The sequence below is a fragment of the Hemitrygon akajei genome, chromosome 6 (genome assembly GCF_048418815.1).
Source record: "Hemitrygon akajei chromosome 6, sHemAka1.3, whole genome shotgun sequence".
Taxonomy (NCBI): Eukaryota; Metazoa; Chordata; class Chondrichthyes; order Myliobatiformes; family Dasyatidae; genus Hemitrygon; species Hemitrygon akajei.
Window position 1 is genome coordinate 183,126,780 of NC_133129.1, and position 24,135 is coordinate 183,150,914.

Sequence of the window (24,135 nt, forward strand, 5' to 3'; positions counted from 1 at the left end):
GCACGAGAGAGCTGAGACTGATTTGAAACACAACACAAAACTGCTGAAATACACAGCAGGTTTAGCAGCATCTGTAGGAGGAGAGGAATTGTTGATGTTTTGTGTTATTTTTTGTTTTATTTATTTTTATTTAGAAATACAGTGTGGTACAGGCCCTTGCAACCCACCATGCTATTTTGCCAGCAATCCCCAATTTAACCCTAGTCTAATCACTGGACAATTTACAATGACCACTTAACCTACTAACCAGTACATTTTTGGACTGTGGGAGGAAACTGGAGCACCCAGAGGAAACCCACACATTCAACGTGAAGGACATATAAACTCCTTATAGAGGACACTGGGATTGAAGTCAGACTTTGACGCCCGAGGTATAACAATGTTACACTAGGGCTGTGGATAGAGCTTTAAACTAAATAGTAGGGGAGTGAGTTCAACAGATTGGAGAAGTATGGATAAAGTAAAAAAGAAAAGTGTGCATAAAGATAAAGAAAAAACAAGAGAAAAGAGAGAAAAGTAAGAGTGGAGTGAAGAAAAGCAACGTGCAAGAGGGTAAAAGATTACAAGATTTTAAAACCACGGTGAGAATAATGGGAACTTCGTTGGAATGCCCATAGTATTCGAAACAGGGTCAGTGAACTTGTGGCTCTAATCAGTACAAAGAGGTATGATTTAGTGGCCATTACAGAAACATGGTTGCAGGGTGGAGAGGATTGGGAATGAAATATCCAAGGATATCAGGTAATACGGAAGGATAGACAGGAAGGTAAGTGAGGTAGGATAGCGCTCTTAATTAAAGGTGAGATCAGGGCAATGGTGAGAGACAATATAACGTCTCATTTTCAATTTTTTTATTGATTTAAAAGAATAAGGATAAATACAAGTCAGAGGAGAAGTTATCTCAAATACATATTTCAATAAAAGTACAAACAAAAAAGAATAGACACTGTCAAAATCATGTATAGTGTAATATTGAGCTAATATAAATAAAAGAACCACAACCCCTCTTAACAATTCATAGAAAAAAAAGACTCAGAATTTCTATTATAGAGAAAAGAAAACACTAAACTAACCTAAAACAAAAAAAAAGGGGGACTGGGCAGTCTATTTTGAGGATATAATTAAAAAAAGGGAAAAATACTTCTGGTCAAATCTAAAACTTAGCGGAGAAGAAAAAAAAATTACCTAAAAAAAGTTTAAAAAAAAGAAAAATTAGATCGTATGAAAATATTGAATAAAAGGTCGCCAAGTTGCTCAAATTTTAAAAATGTATCAAACGTCCGACTTCTAATTTTCTCCAAACTTAAACACGACATAATGGAGGAGAGCCAGAGAAAACAGAGGTGGATTGGGATCTTTCTAATGCAATAGAATAGTTCTCATAGCCAATAAAGTTGAAAAAGCTATCATGCGTTGAGCAGAAGCAGGAACATTTCCTGCTTCCTTTGGAATAATCCCAAAGATTGCAGTAAATGACTTAGGTTGTAGGTCCAAACCTATGACTTTTGATAACGTTCTAAAAACATCTCTCCAAAAATTAACTTTCTACAGGACCAAAACATATGAGTTAAGGTAGCCACCTCAGCATTGCATTTGTCACAGGTGGGATTTATACTAGAAAAAATATGCACTAGATATGCACTAGATAAAGATGGAGGCTTGGCGTTACCAAACTAGATTTTATTACTGGGCAATTAATATTCGTTATATTACTTTTTGGATTCGCGGTATAGATAATCAGGACTGTCCTTCATGGTTGGACTTGGAGGAGAGCTCGGTAAGGGGGTTTTCTTTGGCTTCTTTACTGGGAGCTCCTCTTCCTTTTTTGCTTTCTAGGACTGGTAGACAAGATCTTAGTCCCATTGTTGGACATGCATTAAAATTTGGTTTCAGTTTCGCAGATTTTTTGACTTAAATAACTTTGTTCTGTCTAGTAATATCCATCTTAACTATTTTTAAACCATCAATTTTGGATAAGTCCTTTTTAACATGGAAAACTAAGGGAATAAAAACTTTTTTAGATTTGTTTTTAGAGGATTGTTTAATGTCTTTTTCGCAACCAGTGGATAAATATGATATATCTAATGCACGAATTTTTAGATATTTACAAGTCAAGAATTTTTTACGCTATTTGTTACCGAATTACCCATTTGCTCATTTACCAAATATGATAGATGCCATCTTTCAGCTTAAACCACTTCAAAAAGGATTGATAGCCATTATATATAAACGGCTAATGAATTTACGAATGATGTCTAATGATAAGGTTAAACGTGCTTGGGAATTGGAACTTCAGGACTCACTTTCAGGTGATCAGTGGAATAAAATTTATCATTTAGTTAACAATTCATCTATTTGCACCCTTCACTCCTTGATTCAGTTCAAGGTGGTGCACAGGGCGCATATGTCAAAAGATAAACTAGCGTATATTTTTTCTAATATAAATCCCACCTGTGACGATATAAAATCTAAGGAGCAGAATGTTGAATCCATCTGGGTAGAGATTAGGAATAGTAAAGGGAAAAAAATCACTGGTGGGAGTTGTCTATTGGCGACTGAATAATAACATTACAGTAGCACCAGCAATAAACAGAGAAAAAGGGAAGCTAGATTATGAAAATAAACCAGCACAAAATATAGAAATGGATAGTAAAAGTTTTTATAATTATATAAAGAAAAAAAGGGTGGCTAAAGTGAATGTAGGTCCCTTGGAGGACGAGAAGGGAGAATTGATACTGGGTAATGAGAAAATGGCTGAGCTATGAATGACTATTTTGTGTTAATCTTCACAGTGGAGACACATCTAACATGCCAAAGAGAGATGTTATGGTGCAATGGGAGGTGAGGGCCTCAATACAATAGCTATCACTAAAGAGCTAGCGGTGAGCAAACTTGTGGGCCTGAAGACAGATAAGTCCCCTGGTACTGATGAAATGCATCCCAGGGTACTGAAAGAAATAACAAGTTATAGTAGAGGCTTTGGTGATAATTTACCAAAGTTCTCTGGACTCTGGGCAAGTCCTGGTGGATTGGAAAACGGTGAATGTCACACCACTGTTCAAAAAAGGACATAGGCAAAAGGCAGGTACCTATAAGCCAATTAGTTTAACATCAGTAGTTGGGGAAAATGCTTGAAGCTGTCATTAAAGAAGAAATAGCGAGGCATCTGGAAAGAAATGGATCCATCAGACAGATGCAGCATGGATTCAGCAAAGGCAGGTCCTGTTTGACAAACTTACTGGAGTTCTTTGAAGATATAATGAGTGCAGTGGATAGAGGGGAACAGATCGACATTACTTACTTGGATTTCCAGAAGGCGTTCGTCAAGATGCCACATAAAAGACTTATCAATTAGATAAGAATGCATAGAGTTGGGGGTGATTTATTAGCACGGATAGAGGATTGGTTAACTCATAGAAAGCAGAGAATTGGGATTCATGGGTGTTACTCTGGTTGACAATCAGTGGTGGGTGGTGTGCCACAGGGGTCAGTTCTCGGCTCACAAGTGTTCATGATATATATTAATGATCTAGAATAGGGGACCAACAGTAGTATATCTAAGTTTGCTGATGATACTACATTGAGTGGAAAAGCAAATTGTGCAGAAGATACCCAGAATCTGCAGAGAGATATAGATGGGTTAAGTGAGTGGGCAAGGGTCTGACTGATGGAGTACAATGTTGGTAAATGTGAGGTCATCCACTTTGGAAGGAAAAATAGAAGAGCAGATTATTATTTTAATGGTAAAAAATTGCAGCATGCTGCTGTGCAGAGGGACTTGGGAGTGCTTGTGCATGAATCACAAAAGGTTGGTTTGCAGGTGCAGCAGGCTATCAAGAAGACAAATGGAATGTTGGCCTTCACTGCTAGTGGGATTGAATTTAAGAGCAGGGAGGTTATGCTGCAACTGTACAGGGTACTGGTGAGGCTGCACCTGGAGTACGGCATGCAGTTCTGGTCTCCTTGCTTGAAGAAGGATATAATGGCTTACGTTCTAACTGCATTACTATTGTTGGGCCTCGTATTGGGACTGACCAGTAAAAAGAGGAGGGGGGAGAGGTGAGAGACAGGCTGGTAGGAGATTGTTTCCTCCCACATTCCAAAGATGTATGGGTTAGTCGAATACTCACATGGGTGAAATTGAGCAGCATAGAAACATTGGGGTGGAATGACCCATTGCCCTGTTTTATCCATAAATGAAAAACATACCATTTCCTTTGAATATAGCTTTTCTCACATTAAATGCTTGCCTCTTGGTATCAGACATTTCCACCTTGGGCCATCTATGGTGACCTAGCAGTCGGCACGACTCTGTTACAGCTCGGGCCACTGGAGTTCAGAGTTCAATTCCAGTGTCCTCTCTAAGGTGTTTTTTTACATCTTCCCTGTGCTAGTAGGATAATTGTTCATTGTAAATTGGCCTGCGATTAGGCTAGGGTTAAATAGGCACGAAAATGCCCAACGCTGGCCTCTCAGGCTTGAGTCAACATCATCATCATCATCATTAAATAGGTAGGTTGCTGGGCAGCATGTCTCGAAGGAGGCACTATATCTCCAAACGGATAAATAAAAGTTTGCCTTGCACACTGTTCATACAGATGAGATCATTACACGGTTCATTGAGACAGAACAAGGTGAAATAATAACAGAATGCAGAGTAAAGTTTAACAGTTACAAGAAAGTTCAGTGCAGGTAGACAATAAAATGTAAGATTATAATGAGATAGACTGTGAGGTCATTGATTCCATTATGGTTATTTTCTTCTTATGGATTTATTGAGTATGCCTGCACGGAAATAGTCCCATAACAGTGGAGTAGGAACCGTCCTCGAGCCTTGTGGTTCTTGCCTTCAGGCTTTTGTATCTTCTGCCCAGTGAGAGAGGGGAGAAGAGAGAATGCCTGGGATGGGTGGGGTCTTTGATCATGCTGGCTGCTTGACTGAGGTAGTGAGAAGTGTAGAGTTCATGGAGGGTAGGCCGGCTTCTGTGATGTGCTGAGTTGTGTCCGCAACCCTGTGCAGTTTGGTGGGGCCATTGGAACTCAGTTGCCGAACCAGACCATGATGCATATGGATAGGTTTCTTTTCTATGGTGGATCTGTAAAAGGAAAGCAGCAGTAATCTCGCTGGTCCCAGTTGCTGGTTCACCTCTGTTTCCAATCTCTGTCCCTCTCAGGTTGGCTGGATGACATCGGCTTGCCTCAGTACAAGGACCAGTTTACTGAGGGCAGAGTGGACGGTCGGATGCTGCAGTACCTCACCGTGGTGAGTTCACTGGGTCAGAACCTGCCCTGACATTCCCACTGTAAACTCTGGGATCTTGGGCAACGTAGTGTCAACATTTGATTAGCAAGTTGAGCGAGCTAGGGCTTTTCTCTTCAGAGCAACATCGGATGATAGAGGTATGGAAGTGTAGGAGCAAATGGAAGGATCGCACGGTGACGATGTTTGAAGTTACAGGTTTGTGCACCAGGAGGCCTGTCAGAGCATGAACTTGGCACAGCTTTTACATTCGCAGTGGATGCAATTACCAGTAAAACTTCAGTTTGGGAACAATAGTGGATACAGGAAGGCTTAAGTAACAAATTAGAATAAAATGAGCATCTATTCTAACATAAAATCCAATTTTCTATCACAACTGCAGGTCCACGCTCTAACATAATTAATGAAGGTCTTGTAACTAGGACGTCATCGCTGTTGCATTCCATGTCTCTACCTTGAGGCTTTGTGGTTCCCTGTTACCATTTTAGCACAATCCATATCCCTATTTACCGCATATTAGCCTCCCCTGCAATAATAAGATCATGAGAGGTGTAGATAGAGTGCCTAGTTGTAACCTCAGTGGAAAAAGGTCTGCTTGCATTTTCCCTGCCGATGCCCCTCATAACGTTGTATCATTCCTTCATTATGAGCTGTGTCGTATCTCGTGTGCAATCAGTGATCTTTCCGTTGCCATGATTGTTCGTGACAAGTTTTTCTACAGAAGTGGTTTGCCATTGCCACCTTCTAGGCAGTGTCTTTACAAGATCAGTGACCCCAGCCATTATCAATACTCTTCAGAGATTGTCTGCCTGGCGTCAGTGGTCACATAACCAGGACTTGTGATATGCACCAGCTGCTCATACGACCATCCACCACCTGCTCCCAGGGCTTCACGTGACCCTGATCAGGGGGGAGGGGGAGTGGATAAGCAGGTGTGACACCTTGCCCAAGAGTGACCTGCAGGCTAGCAGAGGAAAGGAGTGCCATTCACCACCTTTAGTAGAGATCTGCCACCTCTAGATCTCCACTCTGCCACCCAATGTTGTACAGTATACCTCTATCAAATCCCCCTCATCCTCCTGTGCTCCAGGGAATGATGGCCAATACCAGATGACATCTGATTTAAGTGAATAAAGGAAAATATTGGCTGGATATCAGAGGCAGGATTTTTACACTGAGAGTGGTGGGTGTGTAGAACACACTGCCAGGGATGGTGGTAGAGGCAGATACATTTGGGAGATTTAAGAGACTCTTAAGTAGGCACATGGAAGATTGAAAAATGGAGGGCTATGTGGGAGGAAAGGGTAAGATTAAACCTGGAGTAGGTTTATATAGGTCAGCACAACATTGTGGGCTGAAGGGCCTGTACTGTACTGTATTGTTTGATGTTCTGTGTCTACGTAATACAGAACACTGATGGAGAAGCTCTCACATTCTTTTGCAGAATGACCTCTTGTTCCTGAAGGTCACCAGCCAGCTGCATCATCTGAGCATTAAGTGTGCCATTCATGTGCTCCATGCCAATAAGTTCCACCCCAACTGCCTGCGGCGTAGACCTTCTAATGAGGTATGGAAACAAAGGGGGTTTCCATTGACCTGATATCCAGGGTCAATGAGATGCACAACTGAAGGACCTCATTCTGAACTGGTTTTGGTTTACAATTGTCACATTTATGGAGATTCAGTGTAAAGTTTGTCTTACATACTGTTCATATAGATCAGATCATTACACAGAGCATTGAGGTAGAACAAGGGAAAACATTAACAATGCAGAATAAAGTGTAACAGTCACAGAGAAAGTGCAGAGAACTGCAAATTCATAAGTTAAATTTTGAAGCCATGAGGCTGTCTTATCATATTAGGGACATACTTAGTTGTCTTATAACAGTGGGATAGAAGTTGTTCTTGAACCTGGTGGTACATGCTTTCAGGCTTTTATATCTTCTGCCCGATGGGAGGGTTAGAAGGGAGAGTGACCAGGGTTGGCGGGGTCTTTGATTATGCTGGCTGCTTTACTGAGGGAGTGGGATATGTAGGCAGAGTCTATGGAGGGAGGCAGGCTATGAGCTGCGTTGTGTCCACAACTCTCTGCAGTTTCTTGCAGTTGTGGGCAAAGTGGTTGTCGTACCAATCCATGATGCATCCCAAAAGGAAGCTCTCTAGGGTACAGAAATTAAAATTGGGAGGATCGATGGAGACATACGGAATTTCTTTAGCCTCCTGAAGAGGTATACGCACTTGACCCTTCTGATAAACACAGTTTCCATCCATTTGATCCATCTTCACCCCTTGATTATAAATACCCCGTTGGATTTCTCTTTCAAGGGGATCCACCACACCTCCTCCAGTCTCTACACTGTCCAGTAAAGCTGTTGGAATCACTAGCACAGCCTGACAGAGTTTCACCCAGGCTGCAGTGTGCCAAACACATGATGTTCTGTTCAATGGGGAAGACTTCTGCTTCTGAGCCAGAGGATCTTGGGTTCAAGATCTTCTCCACCATTTTCCCAAGTCCATTTCAGGGAGAAGGCTGACCAACACCTCATATTCCATCCAGGGGTAGTCTCTAATATTAATTTCTCATTCCAATTACTAAAAAAAAAACCCTCCCCCTTTCCTCATCTTCTATTCCTCACTCTGGTCTCTTACCTCTTCTTACCTACCTATCACCTGCCCCGGTGTCCCTCCACCTTCCCTTTCTCCTATGGTGGTCCACTCTCCTTTATTAGATTCCTTTCTCTCGAGCCCTTTACATTTCCTACCCACTTGGCTTCACCTATCACCTTATAGCTAGCTAGTCCTCCTTCTCCCCCACCCCACCTGTGTATTCTGGCGTCTTCCCCCTTCCTTTCCAGTCCCGATGAAGGGTCAGCCCAAACCGTCGACTGTTTATTCCTTTCCATTGATGCTGCCTGACCTGTTGAATTCCTCCAGCATTTTGTTTGTGTTGCTCTGAATTTCCAGCAACTGCAGAATCTCTTGTGCTTATGGCCAGTTTGGAAGTGGGATAAAAAAGAGGTCCTGCTCACTCCTCTAAAGGATATGAAAGAACGTGGAAGCACAATTGGAAGAGCAGAGAAATTCTCACTGGAATTCTGCTCAAATTTAATCCCTCAGCCAACACCACACAGTCCACAAATGTTAATTCTGCATGGAAATAAACATCACAGGCTGGTGAACATTTTGAAGTTGAGTTTATTGCCATGTTCACAACCCCATGTGTGCAATGAAAAGCTGACTTGCAGCAGCATTGTGGACCCAGTGCATCAGGTAGACAGCATTCACAAGAAAAACATAAACTTAACATAAATTATACATAATTTGTGCAAGAAGGAACACAATTATTAAAGACCTTCACCATATGTGGCATTATCAGAGGGTTGTAGACTCACTCAGCTTCATCACGAGCATTGGCCTCACCACCATCTTCAAAAGGCAATGACTCAAGAAGGTGGTAATCCTCATCACCCAGGACATGCCCTCTTCTCATTACTACCATCAGGGAGGAGGTACAGGAGCACGAAGAACAGCTTCTTCCCTTCCACCATCAGATATCTGAATGGTCCATGAACATTATCTCATATCTGGCTTTTTGCGCTCAACATCATGTGCTGTGTTGTATGACGTGGGTGACCGTGATTGTTCTTGGCAAATTTTTCTACAGAAGTGGTTTGCCATTGCTGCCTTTTGGGCAGTGTGTACAAGACGGGTGATCTGCAGGCCAGCGGAGGGACCTCCTTTGGTAGAGACGTATCTCCATCCCACCACCTGGTCTTTTGCATTATTTATTTTTATAAGTCTATAGTGCTTTTAATGTATTGAAATGTACTACTACTGCAAAACAAAACATCTCATGACTTATGTCAGAGATATCAAACCTGATTCTGAAGTGGGACAAAATATTGGAGCTCTCAGATGTAGTTTGAGGGACATTGCTATTGCTTTTGTAAAACGCTCTGTTTTCCTCTGGGCTGCGTCTAGAATCACACCACGCCATCCGATGTGGTTCAGTGGTCCAACCACCGCGTGATGGAGTGGCTGAGGTCGGTCGATCTCGCGGAGTACGCACCAAACCTCCGAGGGAGTGGAGTCCACGGTGGCCTTGTTGTAAGTGCATCGGTTCAGAACACAGAAAGAACTGGAGTGGCGGAGTCTGAGGGGCGACCCGATGGAAGTTGATTAGATTTGGAGAGGCGTAGATAGAGTATTTACATTTCTTTGATTTAGAAATACAACGTGGAACAGGTCCTTCCAACACAACGAGCTGCGCTGCCCAGCAACCTATTTAGTTAACCCTAGCCTAATCACAGGACAATTTATAATGGCTAATGTGTCTACTAACTGGTACGCCTTTGACTGTGAGAGGAAACCAGAGCACCCGGGGGAAACCCCCGCATCCTTTCACTGTGTAGCTCCTCTCCCCCGGAGCACATCAAAGGCATACACCTCAATTAATAACCCATTTTGCACCATTAAATATGGGAGCAGAATTAGGCTGATTTATTACCTGTTTCAATTCAATTCTCCACTCTTCTCCCTGTAAGCTTTGGCACCCTTACTAATCAAGAACCTATCAACCTCCGCTTTAAGTACACCCAGTGACTTGGCTTCCACAACCATCTGTGGCAATGAATTCCACAGATTCACTGTCCCCTGGTGAAAGAGCTTCCTCCTAATCTCTGTTCTAAATGGTCCATCAAAATGTTTCTCATATGTTAACCCTTTCATTCCTGGAATCACTTCACAACCCTCCTCTGGACCCTCTCCAATGCCAGCACATCTTTCTGCTCCCAATACTCCAAGTGCCTTATAAAGCCTTAACATTACATCCTTGCTGGATGACCTGACGGAGGGTTATTACATTATGGATAGAGTAGACAGCCAATTTTATCGCAAAGGTAAAATGTCTTAATACTCGAGGGCATGCATTTGAGATGAGAGGGGACACGCTCAAAGGTGATGTGCAAGCAAGCTCTTTTACACAGCGAGTGCTGGGTGCCTGGAACGTGCTGCTTGCAGATTTGGTGACTGGTTGATGTTAGATGAAAGTTTTAGTGAGCTAGGGATTTTCTCTTTGGAACAACAGAGGATGAGAGGCAATTTGATAGAGGTTTATGAGATTATTAGAGGCATAAACAGAGTGGACAGCCACCTCCTTTTTCCCAGGGTGGCAGTGGCCAATACCAGAGAACGTATGTTTAAGGTGGGTGGAGGAATGTTTGGGGGAGGATGTCAGAGGTTAATTTCTAACACAGAATGGTGGGTGCCTTGAATGTTCTGCCAGGGGTGGTGGTAAAGGCCGGTACATTAGGGATATTAATGAGGTGGCCAGAACTGAACACAATATTCCAAGTGTGGTCTAACCAGGGTTTTACTGAGCTGCAACATTACTTTGCAGCTTTTGAACTTTACAGGAAGGATGTTGAAGCTTTAGAGAGGGTGCAAAGATTTACCAGGATGCTGCCTGGATTGGAGAGAATGTCTAATGAGGATAGATTGAGCGAACTAGAGCTTTGCTCTTTGGAATGAAAGAGGATGAGGGATGATTTGATAAGAGGTGTACAAGATGATAAGAGGCATCATCGAGTGGACAGTCAGAGACTTTTTCTCAGGCTAGAAATGACAAATAGGAGGAGGCATAATATTAAGCTGATTGGAGAAAAGAGTAAGTGAAATGTCAGAATTGGGATTTTTACTCAGAGTTGTGGATGTGTGGAACAAGCTGCCAAGGGTGAGGGTAGAGGCAGATACATTAGGAAGAATTAAGAGACTCTCAGATAGACACATACTGTAGATGATAGAAAAATGGAGGGTTATGTTGGAGGGAAGGGTTAGATTGATCTTGGAGCAGGTTAAAATGTCAGCACAACATTTTGGGCCAAAGGCCCTGGACTGTGCTGTTATGTTCTATGAAAGAATAGAAGCAGATATCTCTGAAGGATGAAGGCTGGATGAGGTGGAGGAGATTGGGAGGAGGACATACAGATGTACAGAGGTGTAAGATCATAGCTACCTCAAAGTGATGACACAAGTAGTTTGGGCGTTAAAGAATGCATGCCTTCAATGGTCAGGGTATTGAGTAAAAAAGCCTCAAAGCCACGTTTCGTCTGTATAACAAAGCAACGTGCACTGAATGTGGATGGCACGGCAGCATAGTGGCTAGTGCATCGATTTTCAGCACCAGTGATGCAGGTTCAATTCCTGCCACTGACTGTAAGGAGTTTGTATGTTCTCCCTGTGACTGCGTGGGTTTCCGCCCACATTTCAAAGACATATGAGTTAGTAGGTTATTTGGACACAGGATGTAATTGAACTGCATGGGTTCGTTAGGCCAGAAGGACCTATAATCGCGCTGTATTTCAAAATAAAAATAAATAATGCTGGAGGAACTCAGCAAACACTTCGTCTAACTAAAGGACGTGCTGGTGTTGGAAAGGGTCCAGAGGAAGTTCACCAGAATGATCCCAGGTATGAAAGGGTTACTGTATGAAGAGCATTTGATAGCTCTGGGCCTGAACTTCGGTAGAATGAAGAGGGATCTCATTGAAACCTATTGAATATTGAAAAGTCTGGACAGGGTGGATGCGGAGAGGATGTTTCCAACTGTGGGTGAATCTAGGACCAGAGGGCACAACCTCAGAATGGAGGGATGTCCAGTAGAACAGAGATGAGGTGGTGAATCTGTGGAATTCAGCGCCACAGGTGGCTGTGGAAGCCGAGTTATTGGGTATATTTAAAATGGAGGTTGATAGGTTTTTGATTAGCCAGGGTGTCAAAGGTTACTGGGAGAGGGAAAGAGAAATCAGTGTGTGAGAAAGAGAGGTAGGGGAGGAGGAAAGAGACAGACAGAGAAAGGGAGAGGGAGTGAGAGAGTACAAAGCAGATGGAATGAGGATAAAAGAGAGAATCATGCTTAGGGGAGAAGGGAGGGAAAGAAACAGACAGGAAGAGACACAAAATCACACTTAGACAAGGGTGGAAGAGGGTGGGCCCTCCTGGTCCAATGAACTCCATCTTTTAACAACTCCTTGTTCCGATGCAGATCTTGGAACCACGATTTAACTCTGAAACATTGGCTTTGCTCCTGAACATCCCACCACAGAAGACTTTACTTCGAAGGCACCTGACTACACACTTCAACCTGCTTATAGGTCCTGAAGCTCAGCAGGAAAAGAGGGAGTTAATAGAGTCCAGTAACTACATGCCACTGAATACCACGGCAAAAGTGAGGGTAAGCAAACTCTCTTCCTCTCCCTCTCCCTCTCCCCCTCCCTCTCCCTCCCTCTCTCTCCCTCCCTCTCCCTGTCTATTTGTCTCTCTTTGCCTATTATTTTCTACCCACTCTTTCTCTCCGCCTCTGCTTTTCTCTCCTCCTCTCCTCCTCCTTTTCTCTGTGATCCTCTTTCTCTCCCTGTGTGTGTACCTTTCTCTCTTGCTTCCCCTCTCCCTTACTTCCCTCTGTGATTCTCTCTCCCTCTCCCTCCACTCTCTGTCCTCTCTCACCATCTCCCCAGTCTCTCTCTGTCTCTCCGTCCCTCACTCACAAAGTAACCAAGATTTTTCTCTGTCTTTCTGCGTCCAGCCAAAGAGACTCAGTTTCTCACACTTTGGGAATCTGAGGAAGAAGAAGGTCGATGAAAGCAATGACTACATCTGCCCCATGGACTTCATGCAGCCGGCAGCCAACGGCTCCCAGCAGAACAGCGGCGGCTCCAGGCCGCGGAAGGCCGTGGCCGACAAGGACTTGAGCCGACTGGGCCAGGTGAGGAACCTGGAATGCTGACATCTTCACAAGTGTGCTATAAATTGGCCAAGTCTGGCCAAACTCGCACTGGGCCTTAACACACTAACAAAATCAGGGAGAAGGCCTTCCAGCAATCCCAGTGTGCTGGCAGAGATCACACCTCACCGACAAGCAAAACGTGTTTGTTAACTTCGACTTCAGAGAAACCTGCGTCAAGTGTGCCCAAACGTGTGCGTGTGTGTGTGTGTGTGTGTGTATACACACATGGGTGCCCTATGGTTGTGTGTACACATGTGTGCCTGGCTCTGTGTGTGTGTGTGTATGTACATGTGTAAACATACATACCTCTGTCTCTGTGTGTATGTGTATGAAACCAAAGTGATTTTTGTACGGATTTGGCAGGATATGTTTTTTAGCAGGATGAGCCAGGTCTGCGCGTTTTATACGGTATAATTTTAGATGATTGAAGTCATTGTAAAGTGTTCTAGTTGAGTGCAATGGGATATATTTTATATTTATAATTTAGTAATCAAGTTTTTCGGACTACTGCTTGGGTCATGTTGAGTGGAGTGGGTCCGTTGGAACAGGAAGGGTGCGGGGGAGCCGTTTCTGCCTCAACTCTTCCCGCAGAGGTTTCCGGTTCCCACTCTGCCTGCGGTGCAGTTTTCCTGGGCACTGCAGGTGGGTGTGGGAGGAAATTTGCCAGAGGATTGCATGCTGGTTCTTGTTTTGGGGTGAGAAGTTCTGCTGAGGCTCAGAAGTACCGGAGGCATCATGTTAGACTGAGTGGGTGGGAAACTACGGTTATCACAGTGCTTGGATCTTCCTTATCTAATAAGACACTATCTGTGAATTCACCAACCCCTCTCATCTCCCCCACCCCCCACTCCTAGCTAGTGTAGGGACAGAGAAATAGCAAAAAACCAGGTTTTCCTAGACTGTCAAAGCCCCTCCTCGCTAGTAACCACCTTAATCCAAGAAAAATGCCAAATTTCATGGATGCTGGATAGCAGAAGAAAAGGAAGAAAATACTCGGCAGGTCAGGCAGCATCTACAGAGAGAGAAAGGCAGCATCTACAGGGCTGATATCTGTTCTCAACCATCTTTGATCCCTCTCTCTTCACAGATGCTAAATGACATTCGGAGAATCTCAATACTTTTATTGAGAATCTCAATATTTTTATTCCCGAACCTCTAATAGGGTTCTCTAAAATTAAATTCTTCTGGTAAATCTGCAGATTGCGATTCCACTCATGATAGGATGGGATTGTACTTGGAGAGAAACCTTTGTGTCTCTCTCTGCTGTTGAAAACATTGGCTTCCCCACTAGATTGTTCTCATGTCACTGTCGTAGGATTATCATGATTTCGCTGGGCCATTTTCCTTCCTAGCCCTCTTGGTGAGGGCATGGTCCGATTTAACATGTGAAAATCCACACAAAGTATTCCAAAACTCAAAGATATATTTTGGGAGCACAATTCATAAATTCTCTGTGTGGCTTTTTATGTTACTGTGAAGCTGATCCCCCTAGTGCATACTTTATAAAATAAATAATAAATATATTCCCTGATGTGTAAGTGTGATTTTATCCAGAATGGCACACTTGCACTGGTTAATCTTCACTCAAGTTTTTTACCCGGAGTGTTGGGTGCACTGTCAGGAGTAGTGGTAGAGGCAGAAAGCAGCTGTAATATTCAATATTATTTACCTTCCAATGGAAAAAAGGAGTATGGGGTTAGTACAAGAAAATTGTCACTGAGGTTAGTGTCAGACATGACCTTTCTCAGTAGCAGAACAGAAACCAGCATCTTCTTGGCCTAGGCTTGCTCCCATTTCTGATGTTCAAAGTAAATTTATTATCAAAGTACATATCTGCCACCATATCCAGGCCTGAGATTCATTGTCTTGCAGACATACTCAATAGGATAATAACCATAACAGAATCGGGGAAGGATTGTCCAACTTAGGCATTCAACCAGAGTGCAAAAGACACAAACTGTTCAAATGCAAAAAGAAAGATATAAAAATAATAAATAAATGAGGAATAAATATTGAGAGCATGATTATGAGATAAATATTGAGAGCCCTTGAAAGTGATTCCATTGGCTGTGGGAACATTTCAATAATGGGGCGAGTGAAGTTATCCCCACTGGTTCAAGAGCCTGATGGTTGAGGCGTAATAACTGTTCCTGAACCTGGTGGTGTGAGCCCTGAGGCTCCTGTACCTTCTTCCTGATGGCAGCAGCCAGAAGAGAGCATGTTCCGGGTAGTGGGAGTCCCTGATAATGGATGCTACTCTCCCGTGACAATGCTTTGTGTAGATGTGCTCTAAGGAAGAAATTATCCATGATGGACTGGGCCATAGTTTATCCACTACTTTCCTTTCAATGGCATTGGTGTTTCCATACCAGACTGTGATGCAGCCAGTCAATATACTCTCCACTACACATCTATCGAACTTTGTGAAAATTCAGAGACACACAGTTTTCTAGCCCAGCCAGGCCAAGAAAATAACTGAAAACACTTAACCAGTTAAATTTAACATGCAAATTGGTTCTGATAAACCTCACTTTCTAAAGAAAAGGTAATTAACCTCAAATTCTGAAAATGATATTCTTATATATTTACATAAATATTCCTATTGGGTTTATTGTCTTTTACTTCAACACCACTGGGTAGTTTCTTAAAGATATTTTTTATTTAAAAACTTACTGTGGGAAATCTCAGATGTTATAAAATATATGCAAAAATGTTTTAATTTTTGTAAAATCACAAATAAAGAGGTTTTTTTATTAGCAAGTCTGGTACTGTTTCCATTTCATGTGGGAGTGTGTGTGCGTGTGTAACTCCACCATGGAGGGCCCGAAGGAGGGGGTTGGGCATGGGACTAGCAACGCCATCCCGTAAAAATCCGGAGCTACAGGAATGCCAACAGAAGCTCCAAAGGCCTCATCCCTGGGAAAGGAAGGATACACCAAGAAGATGGGCTACATCTGGAGACAACATTAAGAACTGGCCTTAGGACAGAGGATTCTGGTGAGCTGCTGTCGTTGGCCTGTGCCCAGGGGTGATGAGCCAATGAAGAAGTGAGTTTGTGTGTGTGCGTGTGCAAATGGAGAGAAGTTGTTATAAGGATAGGGGTCAGGAGTGAGACTCTGCCCTGGGAAGTGGCCGTTGCTGTCTGTGTGGGAGGAGCAGGAGGAATGCAACAAGATAGAGAGGGGTGGCAGATGGGGTATAGGCACCAGAAGGGGCCTGATGGGCTGAATAGCCTGATTCTTTTTTGTTTGCTTGACACATGGAATAATAGAGAGCCACAGAAACATAACAGGATGGTGTCTGTCATTGTAGGTAGAAGGTGTGCGGTGTAAGCATAAAGTGGCAGTGTATGGGGGGGGGTGAGTGGGTGATGTGTATGTAGTGATGACTGAGGGTGTGGAGAGTGGGTTAGTGGGTGGAGGTGTTGATCAGCCTTACTGCTTGGGGAAAGTAACTGTTTTTGAGTCTGGTGCTCCAGACATGGATGCTCTGTAGCCTCCTCCCTGATGAGGAGTGGGACAAACAGTCCATGAACAGGGTGGTTGGGATCTTTCATGATATTGCTAGTCTTGTTTCTATGCCTGATGTTCCTATCCAGGCACAGGTACCTAGGAGTGTGTTACACTGTGGAGTATGTTATTTTATCAGTTCTCTGTGCATTCATGAGGCACCAATTTGCATATCGCCATTTTCCTGCTAGCTAGCAATCAGATTACTATTGCCCGATGAACCACGTCACAATGAAAGCCTTTTCTTTCTGTGCCATCTAAACGTATGACGAGTGTTTGAAGACTCTACAACCTGTACTCACTGGAATGTGGAAGAATGAGGGGATCTCACTGAAACCTATCAAGTATTGTAAAGTTAGTCCTGACGAAGGGTCTTGGCCCGAAACGTCAACAGTGCTTCTTCCTATAGATGCTGCCTGGCCTGCTGTGTTCCACCAGCATTTTGTGTGTGTTGCCTGAATTTCCAGCATCTGCAGATTTCCTCGTGTTGACACTTAAAATGCCACAGTTTTAAGGCTATACAAAAATTTCCTGCTCAAAGCAATGGTTAGTCTGCGCAGCTGTGAAAAAATAGGGAGACTATTGGTTACTTCAGACCAATGCAGCATAAAAAACACTAAGCATAAAGAACAAAATAAAGATAAAAGCAATCCTATAAAAACCCACAATGTAGAGTAGCTGTTAAGTGTGGCTGTGTACTCATAAGATTAGCTTCTATACAAAGACTGATTGCATGCACTGTACATACCAAAGTAATGCTAGATACTGGGAATGATAAAATGACAAAATGTCCCTTGGCAAAGGGAACTCTTCTAGGCAGAAGCAGGGCTTCTGAAAGCGCAGCTATGTCAGTGTGGGTATGAGGTGTGTTGTGTCAGTGTAAAGGGACAGTGAATGGGGGGGATGAAGGGGGTGGTGAAGGACTGTGGAGAGAAATGCCTCAGTGTGGGTATGAGGTGTAGCGTGTCAGTGTAAAGGGACAGTGAATGGGGGGGATGAAGGGGGTGGTGAAGGACTGTGGAGAGGAATGCGTCAGTGTAGGTATGAGGTGTGGAGTGCCAGTGTAAAGGGACAGTGAATGGAGGGAAAGGGTGATGAGGGACTGAGGAGAGGAGCGGCTGTTGTGTAAGTAGTGGTGGGGGGGTGTGGAGGGGTGGGTTGGTGGGTGGAGGTGTTGATCAGCCTCACTGCTTGTGGAAGGTAACTGTTTTTGAGTCTGGTGGTCTTGGCGTGGATGATACAGGGACAAACAGTCAATGAGCAGGGTGGGTGGGATCTCTTCATGATCTCTTCTTGCTCCTTTGTCTAATGTGCTTATGCCCACACAGGTACCTAAGAGTGTGTTATACTGTGGAGTGTTTTGATGGCTTTGGGCCTTTACTGGATGGAATGTAGAAGAATGAAGGGGTATCTCATTGAAACCTATTGAATATTTGTGGTGAACTAGATATACCTGTCTGACTGCTCCTGTGGCTCCTCCCACAGACCCTGCTGACTGCTCCTGTGGCTCCTCCCACAGACCCCTGTATAAAGGCGACTGTGGTCTGCTGCTCTCCCTCATTTTCCCAGGATGTAGTGTTGTTCTTCCAGTCAATAAAAGCCGATATCTCACTTCCTAAGTCTCAGCGTGAGTTATTGATGGTGCATCAATATTTAAAGGCCTAGATAGAGTGGATGTGGAGAAGATGTTTCCTATAGTAGGAGAGTCTAGGACCAGAGGGCACAGCCTCGGAGTAGAGAGATGTCCATTTAGAACAGAGATGCGGATGAATTTCTTAAGCAAGAGGGTGGTGAATCTGTGGAATTCTTTGCCACAGGCAGCTGTGGAGGCCAAGTCTTTGGGAATATTTAATGCAGAGGTTGATAGGTTCTCAATTAGTCAGGGCATCAAAAGTTACAGGGAGAAGGAAGGAGAATGGGGTTGAGAGGGATAATAAATCAGCCTTGGCAGAAAAGACTCAATAGGCCAAATTCTGCTCCTGTGCCTTACAGGCTATCTAAGAGTCTCCCAAATATCCTTAATGTATCTGTCTCTATCACCACCCCTGGCAGCACGTTCCACAGACCCACCACTCTGCCATTCCTCTATACTTTTCTCCAATCACCTTAAAATTATCTCTCCTTATATTAGCCACTTTAGAAAATGTCTCTGCCTGACCATACTTCTTATCATCTTCTACACCTCAGTTCACATCCTCTTTTTCTCCAGAGAGAAGACACCTAGATCTTCCAGCCTGTCCTCATAAGAAATGTGATTTAGTCCAGAGAGCATCCTGGTAAATCTCCTCTGCACCCTCTGTAATACTCCCACATCCTTCCTATAACGAGGCGACCAGAACTGAGTATAATATTCCAAGTGTGGCTAACCAGGACTTTATAGAGCTGCAACATTACCTCGTGGGTCTTGAACTCAATCCCCTGACTAATAAAGGCCAACACACCATACACCATCTTAACCCTACTGACTTGTGCAGCAACTTTGAGGGATCTATGCACATGGACCCCACGTTCCCTCTGTTCCTCCACATTGCTAACAATCCTGCCATTGACCCTGTACTCTGTTATGATTCATTGTTGATGCAGATGTGGTTTTACAGGTGGAAGATTCTGAGAGGACAGTCCAACAGATTGGGGCATTCTCCAAGGGCATCAACAACCTCACGGTGAGGAAGGCATGCAGGTGAAGTTACCTCATGGCTCGTGCGTGCAGCCTTGGGGACTACTCAGTGTACTCAAAGTTCATCGTGCCTAACATCCATGTCTGGTGTGAAGACCAAGCCTGTATCTGTCCTAACACGGACTAACATCTGCAGTGCTGTGTGTAACCAGGTAGCTTGTCAGAGTTGTAAGCATGACAGAATGGGCTTTGTGGTTACTGTAATGCTACTGCAGCACCAGTGGTTCAATACCCACCGTTGTCTGTCACCGGCGGTTCAATACCGACCATTGTCTGTCACCAGTGGTTCAACACTCACCATTGTCTGTCACCAGCGGTTCAACACCGACCGTTGTCTGTCACCAGCGGTTCAACACCGACCATTGTCTGTCACCGGCGGTTCAATACCGACCATTGTCTGTCACCGGCGGTTCAACACCCACCGTTGACTGTCACCGGCGGTTCAACACCCACCATTGTCTGTCACCGGTGGTTCAACACCGACCGTTGTCTGTCACCGGCGGTTCAACACTCACCATTGTCTGTCACCGGCGGTTCAACACCGACCGTTGTCTGTCACCGGCGGTTCAACACCGACCGTTGTCTGTCACCGGCGGTTCAACACCGACCGTTGTCTGTCACCGGCGGTTCAACACCCACCGTTGTCTGTCACCGGCGGTTCAACACCCACCGTTGTCTGTCACCGGCGGTTCAACACCCACCGTTGTCTGTCACCGGCGGTTCAACACCCACCGTTGTCTGTCACCGGCGGTTCAATACCCACCGTTGTCTGTCACCGGCGGTTCAATACCGACCGTTGTCTGTCACCGGCGGTTCAACACTCACCATTGTCTGTCACCGGCGGTTCAACACCGACCGTTGTCTGTCACCGGCGGTTCAACACCGACCGTTGTCTGTCACCGGCGGTTCAACACCGACCGTTGTCTGTCACCGGCGGTTCAACACCCACCGTTGTCTGTCACCGGCGGTTCAATACCCACCGTTGTCTGTCACCGGCGGTTCAACACCCACCGTTGTCTGTCACCGGCGGTTCAACACCCACCGTTGTCTGTCACCGGTGGTTCAACACCCACCGTTGTCTGTCACCGGTGGTTCAATACCGACCGTTGTCTGTCACCGGCGGTTCAACACCCACCGTTGTCTGTCACCGGCGGTTCAATACCCACCGTTGTCTGTCACCGGCGGTTCAATACCCACCGTTGTCTGTAAGAAGTTTGCACATTCTCTGTGGGTTTCCTCCGTGAGCTCCAGTTTCCTCCCACAGTCCGAAGACGTGTGAGTTAGAGTTAATGAGTTGTGGGCATACTATGTTGGTACCGGAAGTGTAATAACACTGCAGGCTGCCCCCCCCCATACATGATACTCACTGATTTGATTTGACACAAACTGTGCATTTCAATCGCAAGTAAAAGAAAATCTGCAGATGCTTGTAATCCAAGCAACGCACACTGGCCTGTACTCACTGGAATTCAGAAGAATATGGGGGGGATCTCAATGAAACCTATTGAATGTTGAAAGGACTAGACTCAATGGATGTGGAGAGGATGCTTCCTTTGGTGGGGATATCCAGAATGACAGAGCGCAGCCTCAAAAGTGAAGGGTGACCTTTTAGCCAGACAGTAGTGAATCTGTGGAATGCTCTACCACAGACTGCGGTGGCGACCAGGTCCGTGGGTATTTTTAAGATGAAAGTTGATTATTTCCCGATTGGTCAGGGCATCAAAGGACATGGCGAGAAGACAGGTGTATGGGGTTGAGTGGGATTCAGGATCAGACATGTTGGAACGGTGAAGCAGACTCAATGGGCTGAATGGCCTAATTCTGCTCCGATGTCTTGTGGTCTTATGGTCAAAAATACTGGAGGAACTCAGCAGGCCAGGTAGCAACTATGAAAGAGTAGAGTTGACATTTCTGGCCGAGACCCTTCATTAGGATTTCAATGTACCTTTCAATGTTTCAAAGATCAAAGTATGTATACTTTATACAACCTTGAGATTCATCTCCTTACAGACAGCTACAAAACAAAGAAACCCAATAGAACCCATTAAAATAAAAGAAGACCGTCGAACGCCCAATGTGCAGAGAGGAAGAAAAACAAACTGTGCGAACGATAAAAGTGAGCAAATGGCATTCGGAACTGAAGCTCACAGAAAGGTGATTCACCAGCTGCAGGCCGCAGCCTCAGCTCAGTGCAGGGTCACGTAAACCTCATGGAGCAGAGCTCTGAACCAATGAACATCTGATAGATAGAGTCTGTGCAAAACACTGGTGCAAGAAACCACAACTGGGGACACGTCCATGGAGTGCAAGAGGTGTCCCGTGGTGGCTCTGTTGTTGAGGTGATCACTAAGTGCTGTGAATTCTTACACTAACTGCTGTGCTTCTGTGCTGCTCCGTACACTCAAGTGGCCACTTCATTAGATACAGGCCTGGAGCCCAGCGAGATTTTCTGCTGCTGCAGCACATCAGCCTCAAGGTCTGTCGTGTTGTGTGTTCAGAGATGCTCTTCAGAACACCACTGTTGTAACACGTGGTTGTCTGAGTTACTGTCGTCTGCTTCTCAGCTTGAACCAGTCTGGCCATTCTCCTCTGACCTCTCTCGTTGACAAGGGATCTTCATCCACAGAACTGCTGCTCACTGGATGTTTTTTGTTTCTCTCACCATTCTCTATAAACACCAGAGACTGTTGTGCATGAAACTCCCAGGAGATCAGCAGTTTCTGAGATACTCAAACCACCCTGTCTGGCACCAACAATCATTCCATGGTCAAAGTCACTTCGAGCACATTTCTTCCCCATTCTGATGTTTGGTCTGAACAACTGAACCTCTTGCCCATGTCTGCATGCTTCTCTGAACTGAGTTGCTGCCACATGATTGGCTGATTAGATATTTGCATTAATGAGCAGGTGTACCTAATGAAGTGGCACTGAGTGTATCTCACTGTCTGATGTAATTGCTGTACTACAAAACCTAACATAAATGTCCACCCTCCATTCGTGTCCAATGTAATTAAAGGTCTAACTGTACCTATCAACCTTGGTTGTAGACCCTGCTAACACAAGATGAAGTGCCAACATAGGTTCAAAGTGTCAGTCACAAGCCAAGAGGAGGTGAGACACTGACATCATTGCCAAGAATTCATTCTCTGGCCTCTGACCTCTCAAAACATGATGAACAGAGCAACACACACAAAACGCTGGAGGAACTCAGCAGGCCAGACAGCATCTATGGAAAAGAATAAACAGTCGATGCTTTGGGCTGAGACCCTTCATCAGGTCTGGAGAGGAAGGAGAGAAGTCAGAGTAAGAAGGTGCATTACGTGTAGAATGGTTTGCACTGGGAGTGAAAATTCAGAATCGGCGTTATAGAACTAGAACAGTGCAGCACAGGACAGACAGGCCATTCGACCCACAATGTCGTGCTGAACCAGCTAAAAAGCAAATCAAAAACGCCTGAACACCATTCCCTCCTACCTACACAATATCCATATCCCTCCATCTTCCTTACATCCACGTGTCTTTCAACCTTCTGGTCCAATCCTTTCCATACTGACCTGGTGCTCTGGTTCCCAGCCCTCTGCAAAACTAGTTTAATCTGTCCTGAGTAGCAACAGCAAACAGCCTGGTCCAAGGATGTGAAACCCAGTCCCCTGTACCATCTCCTCAGCTACTCATTCATCTGGGCTATCATCCCATTCCTATCTACACTAGCCCGTGGCACAGGGAGTGACTTAGAGATTATAACCTTGGATGTCCTTCTCATCAGCCTCTTTCCTACCTCTATATACTCACTTCGTAGAACCTCTTCCCCTTTTCTGCCTATGTCATTGGTGCCAATATGCACCACAACCACTGTCTGTTCACCCTCCCCCTTGAGAATATCCTGAACCCACTCTGATACACCCTGGACCCTGGCACCCGGGAGGCAACACATCATCCTGGTGTTTCTTTTGCAGCCACAGAATCTCCTTTCTGTCCCTCTATCAAGTCCTCTATACCTACTGCACATTCTGATTTCAGCTTTCCTTGTCGAGCCTCATCGCTGACCACTGTGCCACCTGCCTGGCAGCTGCTGCCATCCCCAATGGGTTATTCATCCCAGCAGCATCCAAAGAGGTGTACGTTGCTGAGGGGAATGGCCACAGGGGAACCCTGCCCTGACTTCCTAATCCCCACAACTTTCGTGGTGATCACCCATTACAGTCCAAACCCTGTCTTGACTTCCTAATCCCCACACCTCTCGTGGTGATCACCCATTACTGTCCAAAGCCTGTCCTGACTTCCTAATCCCCTTACCTCTCGTGGTGATCACCCATTACTGTCCAAACCCCGCCCTGACTTCCTAATCCCCACACCTCTCGTGGTGATCACCCATTACTGTCCAAACCCTGCCCTGACTTCCTAATCCCCACACCTCTCGTGGTGATCACCCATTACTGTCCAAAGCCTGTCCTGACTTCCTAATCCCCACACCTCTCGTGGTGATCACCCATTACTGGCCAAACCCTGCCCTGACTTCCTAATCCCCTTACCTCTCGTGGTCATCACCCATTACTGTCCAAACCCTGTCCTGACTTCCTAATCCCCACACCTCTCGTGGTGATCATCCATTACTGTCCAAACCCTGCCCTGACTTCCTAATCCCCACACCTCTCGTGGTGATCACCCATTACTGTCCAAACTCTGCCCTGACTTCCTAATCCCCTTACCTCTCGTGGTCATCACCCATTACTGTCCAAAGCCTGCCCTGACTTCCTAATCCCCACACCTCTCGTGGTGATCACCCATTACTGTCCAAACCCTGCCCTGACTTCCTAATCCCCACACCTCTCGTGGTGATCACCCATTACTGTCCAAAGCCTGCCCTGAATTTCTAATCCCCACACCTCTCGTGGTGATCACCCAT

The 24,135-nt window shown here is 44.9% G+C and overlaps 1 protein-coding gene across 12 annotated transcripts in view; it reads left to right on the forward strand.

The window, feature by feature from the left end:
- LOC140729743 (liprin-beta-2-like) overlaps positions 1-23,801 on the forward strand; it is a 220,114-nt gene extending 196,313 nt beyond the window's left edge. For 5 of the 12 annotated variants that reach the window (XM_073049888.1, XM_073049893.1, XM_073049890.1 and 2 more), the window contains 7 exons: positions 5,175-5,263; positions 6,705-6,827; positions 9,242-9,367; positions 12,303-12,491; positions 12,843-13,022; positions 19,150-19,215; positions 22,277-23,784. In XM_073049888.1, the coding sequence (XP_072905989.1) occupies positions 5,175-5,263; positions 6,705-6,827; positions 9,242-9,367; positions 12,303-12,491; positions 12,843-13,022; positions 19,150-19,215; positions 22,277-22,309 (806 nt within the window). In that variant the 3' untranslated portion in view covers positions 22,310-23,784. Of the gene's footprint in view, positions 1-5,174; positions 5,264-6,704; positions 6,828-9,241; positions 9,368-12,302; positions 12,492-12,842; positions 15,804-19,149; positions 19,216-22,276 lie in introns of those variants that run through there. The other 7 variants (XM_073049886.1, XM_073049896.1, XM_073049892.1 and 4 more) reach the window with 5 other exon arrangements.
- Positions 23,802-24,135: the final 334 nt, after the last annotated feature.